The 4,336-nt window shown below is 46.3% G+C and overlaps 2 protein-coding genes across 2 annotated transcripts; one reads left to right on the forward strand and one right to left on the reverse strand.

The window, feature by feature from the left end:
- Positions 1–487: 487 nt before the first annotated feature.
- COCCADRAFT_31492 (uncharacterized protein) lies at positions 488–2,065 on the forward strand (the record flags this gene model as incomplete). Its single annotated transcript, XM_007720671.1, has 1 exon — positions 488–2,065. One exon carries the CDS (start codon positions 488–490, stop codon positions 2,063–2,065), a length of 1,578 nt encoding a protein of 525 aa, XP_007718861.1.
- A 126-nt stretch (positions 2,066–2,191) lies between these two features.
- On the reverse strand, positions 2,192–3,195 carry COCCADRAFT_10387 (uncharacterized protein; the record flags this gene model as incomplete). Its single annotated transcript, XM_007720672.1, has 2 exons — positions 2,192–2,423; positions 2,495–3,195. The coding sequence occupies 2 exons, from the start codon at positions 3,193–3,195 to the stop codon at positions 2,192–2,194; spliced, it is 933 nt and encodes a 310-aa protein (XP_007718862.1).
- Between the last annotated feature and the right edge of the window lie 1,141 nt (positions 3,196–4,336).

Raw genomic sequence — 4,336 nt, forward strand, 5'->3', positions numbered from 1 at the left:
AGAGCCTCTGCTACCTGTAGCCTGAGACCTGCCCGATAGCCGTAGTAATAGAATCTGTGAATTCTAAATCTGCCTTGCGAGCCTTACCGTGACAATCCTACTCGCCCTAACCCGGATCGAGCTTAGAGAAATATCAGCACCCAACCCCGTGTAACAATAGATGGGCAGGGGTAAAACGCGCTATTTAACTGCAATTCTGTTTAGACTATAGTTCCGTTTAGTATATTGTGTAGTTCTACCCTCTCTAGCCCTCTATTTTAGCGGGATATTTAGGAGAACGTTAGCCTTCTCTTATGCCGTGGCCTTCCGAAGGCTTTGCCTTAGCGGGATACTAAGTCACGTGATCAGCGCCCCGCGTTAATCATTATGTTCTGACGTGGACGTTCATAGGTCCTTAGCCTTCCATCCTTGATTAAGAAGAAAATCCTTCTTGTTACTTGTAACACATCATTAGTCGCTATAGTCTCTCGGCAAATAGCTAACTATCATGCCGGACGTTCCCAATCAATCTTCCGCAGCACGTAAAACCAAACAGTCGGCGGTACCGGGATGTAGAGTGTGCAGTAGACGCCGTATAAGATGTGACGGAGCTCAGCCAGCTTGTGAGAAATGTATCTCTCGCGGCTTGCACTGTCCAGGATACGGGAAGACCCTCAGGTGGATTTGCGGGCCCGCCAGCAAAGGGCCAAACAGGCTCCATTTTCGCACAACCCCGGCCCCTCATCACTCCCGCCGAGCTGCGGACACTCCCATCGTATTACAGCCAGTAACCCCATCATACCTGTCACACGTGGTACCATATGAACATAAACAGCTACCTAGTCTATTGTCACCAGTACCGATACTCGGCACGGAAAGCCTCCTACTGCAACACTTTGCAGATGTCGTGTCCGTACAGCTCGCGTGGTTTGAAGGAGAATCTAATCCATGGCGAAGTATCATTCTGCCCATGGCTTTGGAATCGCCTGGTCCTTCTACATCATTATGCTCCCTGTTATCAGCTATACTAGGGGTATCCGCAAGCAATGTTGCTTCTCGCCTTGCTGAAGGCGATCCTCAGCGTGATTTATACCTTCGTATCATGGATTCTTTACGCACAAACACCTTCCGCCTTCTGTCTAAGGATCTACGGGTATTGCGAAGCGCACTGCAACTGGGCACACCACCTCCACAACTACTAATTCAACAAGTTATTGCCAGTGTGCTGCTCCTTTCATACCTCGAGGTTCACTGGCCATCTAACGGTATGTGGCATTTTCATCTCCGAACTGCACAAAGCATTAGCAACATGTTGCAATTCACAGCCACTGGTGACGCCACAAATGTTTTTCTCTCCGAAGAACTGTTCGCCGCTAGTACATGGCCTCTACTGACTAACTGTCCAACGAATGAGATATCTACGATCCAGGAATTGTACAGTAAGAGCCATATTGGACAAGATATCAAAGGCCATTCTCCTTTCATAGCTTTCGTTATCATCATACGCCGTGTGATTCAGGCAAGAATAGGCATAGGAATACGAGGTTTAGAGCCTGGAAAGCAGCATGCCGTTCTTTGCACGACTCTACAACAAGCACTAATTAATCTGGAGCAAGCCTATGAAACAGCCCTCCGAGAATCGACCAAAACGGCAAGTGTGAACGACCACGATTTGAAGCTTATAATTACTGCGTACTATCATGCGACGCAGATATACTGCCACCAGGCCCTATCCGCCCCGGTGCCAACGTTGAATGAAGGCTTGTGCGCCTGTCCTGATCAAACAACGCTTCTCAGACTGCGCATCCACCTTCTTGACTCGCTGCTATCTCTCAACAACCCTAATGCACTCGCACAATCGCAACCATGGCCTTTGTTCATACTGGCAACAGTGAGCGCTCATGATCCAGTTACGCACCTGTGGTTTGAGAAGCGGATGAATTCCATCATGACGTTGTATTGTGAGATTGATCGACCGCAGATGCTTAAATTTCTGCGGTCTTTTTGGGCTCAGGTTGCATGTCATAATTGGATTGAATACGCTCAGTTATGGAAGAAGGATCATCAAAGATTTCTAATACTATGATCTTGCCGTGCATGGTGGTTGGAAAAACTGAGCATGTGAGTAATAACTGCATTCTACTAATCTCATAATCGAACTCGAGTTTGACGTATTCCAGAGCCTTTAAGTTAACAAGATGATCTTAATAACTTATAAATCTGCAACCTCTGCATCTTTGATGCCGAAAATGACAGACATGGGGTCCTTGTACTTGTAAAGCCCTAGCGCTGGTTGGCTTATACCATAGTTAAGCAGACGCAGGACTTGCGGGGAAAAGTTCTTCTCCTTGGCGACCTCGACAGGAATTTCAAGCTGGTGGTTTTCCTCTGGTTTTAGATATCCCTTGCACATGAAAAGGCCAATGACTTCACGAATCTCATGTCTGCGTTAATGTATCAGTGATCTTTCATTCTAAGAAGTTATAACTGTCAGAAATGATGTTGCACTACTCACTTAGTTTTGTTGGCACCACCCCCATGGTAGGTATTACCAGGGAAGATAAGCGCGTCGCCAATCTCAAGTTCCACTGGCACTGCCTCGACGGTGCGCGGTGCGCGATCTAAGCTCCAGACATTGGATTTGGGAATGACCATGGTCGCACCATTCTCATAGGTACACCTAGTGATGGCGACAAGTAGACCCATCATACAGGAGTCGAGGCCACTGGGTAGGTGATAATCACTATCGTCCCGGTGCAGGTCCTGTGCTTGCGTGCCAGGCCGGATCTGAAATCCGAATGTCCCAGCAAGAGTAGGCTTCGTGACAAATGTACGCCGATTTTCACCGTACCAGGGAGAACATCTCGAGGTCAATATTTCGTTGCAAGTATCTATCCACAACTGGTTGGTCGCAAGTTCAACGCAACCCTCAGATGCTGCTAGTAGTCCTGTAGCCCGGCGTGTGGTAGTGGGGAAGAAGCCTGAGGCATCAGGCACATCGGCAGCAAAGACTGGGGCCAGCTCTGCCTTAATACGAGCCGCATGCTCAGTGGATATGAGATTCTTGATGACCACTCCACCATCTGAGCGCACAAGCTCGACCACCCGCTCGTACGTAGTCGCCGGGTCTTTAGCATCGAGGCGCTTTAGCGAGGGGGCGGTATTACCAGCCTTCACGCTAGGGTCAATGGTCGACGATGTAGTCGTATTGGTCATCTTTATTTGAGGTGAAGTTGAAATCGATTTTGTGGTTATGCGAAAGAGCAATTCTTTATAATAATTTAAAACTTTAGGAGCCTTCTGATAGGTAATTGAAGATGAGAGAATATTGCGTAACATGTTAAATGTTGAAACTGCGAGGCAACAGTACCGTATTTAACTTCCACACCAACTCTCATTCGATTATGGAAATTTCCGTTAGCTTAAGCATGATTGGATTCCGCTATGCCATTCCGGTGCTGCTGCATCATCACTGATCAAAAGGTTTCTCAATTTTCCCCTACCGTTTCAGCGTAGCGTTGATCTGACAATTAAATTACTTGGATATTGAATGATTTACAACTCAACTAAAGTGATCGTAAGAAATAACTACTTATGATGCTAGCCCCACTGTTTCTCCCAAAACCCTCCTGATAACGGATTAGCGCTTACTTAAACTAGCGTGAAGGCGGGGCGCGTTTGACTAGGATTTGAAGCGAATCAATTGTTACGGGCTATGGTCACTCAGATATTCTAGAATTTGCAGATAAGCAATTTTTGTCATTGCGCAAACTAATAGTTAAGTTTCATCCGCAATATAGCAGTTGGTCTAGATGATCTATGTAGCCTTGTCGTGAGCCCTATGTTACACAGGGTCGAGTGCTAATACTGTGCCAGTGCACAGGGTCGCCAGCGACCTTTGTGCTGACACTGCGGTCTGACCGATGGAGTATAAGATAGAGACTTTTCGTATGCAATAAGAGAGACATACAATCCCTTAAGTTTCAGAGGAATAGTGTGCTGTTATTACTCTTTGCTAGCCCTCTCCCCGTAACGATACGAGCATCTCAAAAGAGACATTTCAAGCTCTTTCTACTCTCTTAAGACATCTATTACACAAAAACACCAACTTCGAGTTTTTCAGAATAGGTGTAATTTTAGCGAAATATATACAAATCCATCCGAAGAAATCGATTGCAACTAGCGCTAAGTCGTGCAGCCCACGCGCTACAGAGCTAGAAGCTGGTAAAGTAGCTAATCTAAACACGTCTCACTCACGAAAACAAAAACACACAGACCATCTAACCTGCTTACTAAGAAGAGCTTAGTAATAAAATGCCGCCAGACAGTGATACTATTATAGTAAATACTCAAGAAA

Source organism: Bipolaris zeicola (assembly GCF_000523435.1).
Source record: "Bipolaris zeicola 26-R-13 unplaced genomic scaffold scaffold_566, whole genome shotgun sequence".
NCBI lineage: Eukaryota > Fungi > Ascomycota > Dothideomycetes > Pleosporales > Pleosporaceae > Bipolaris > Bipolaris zeicola.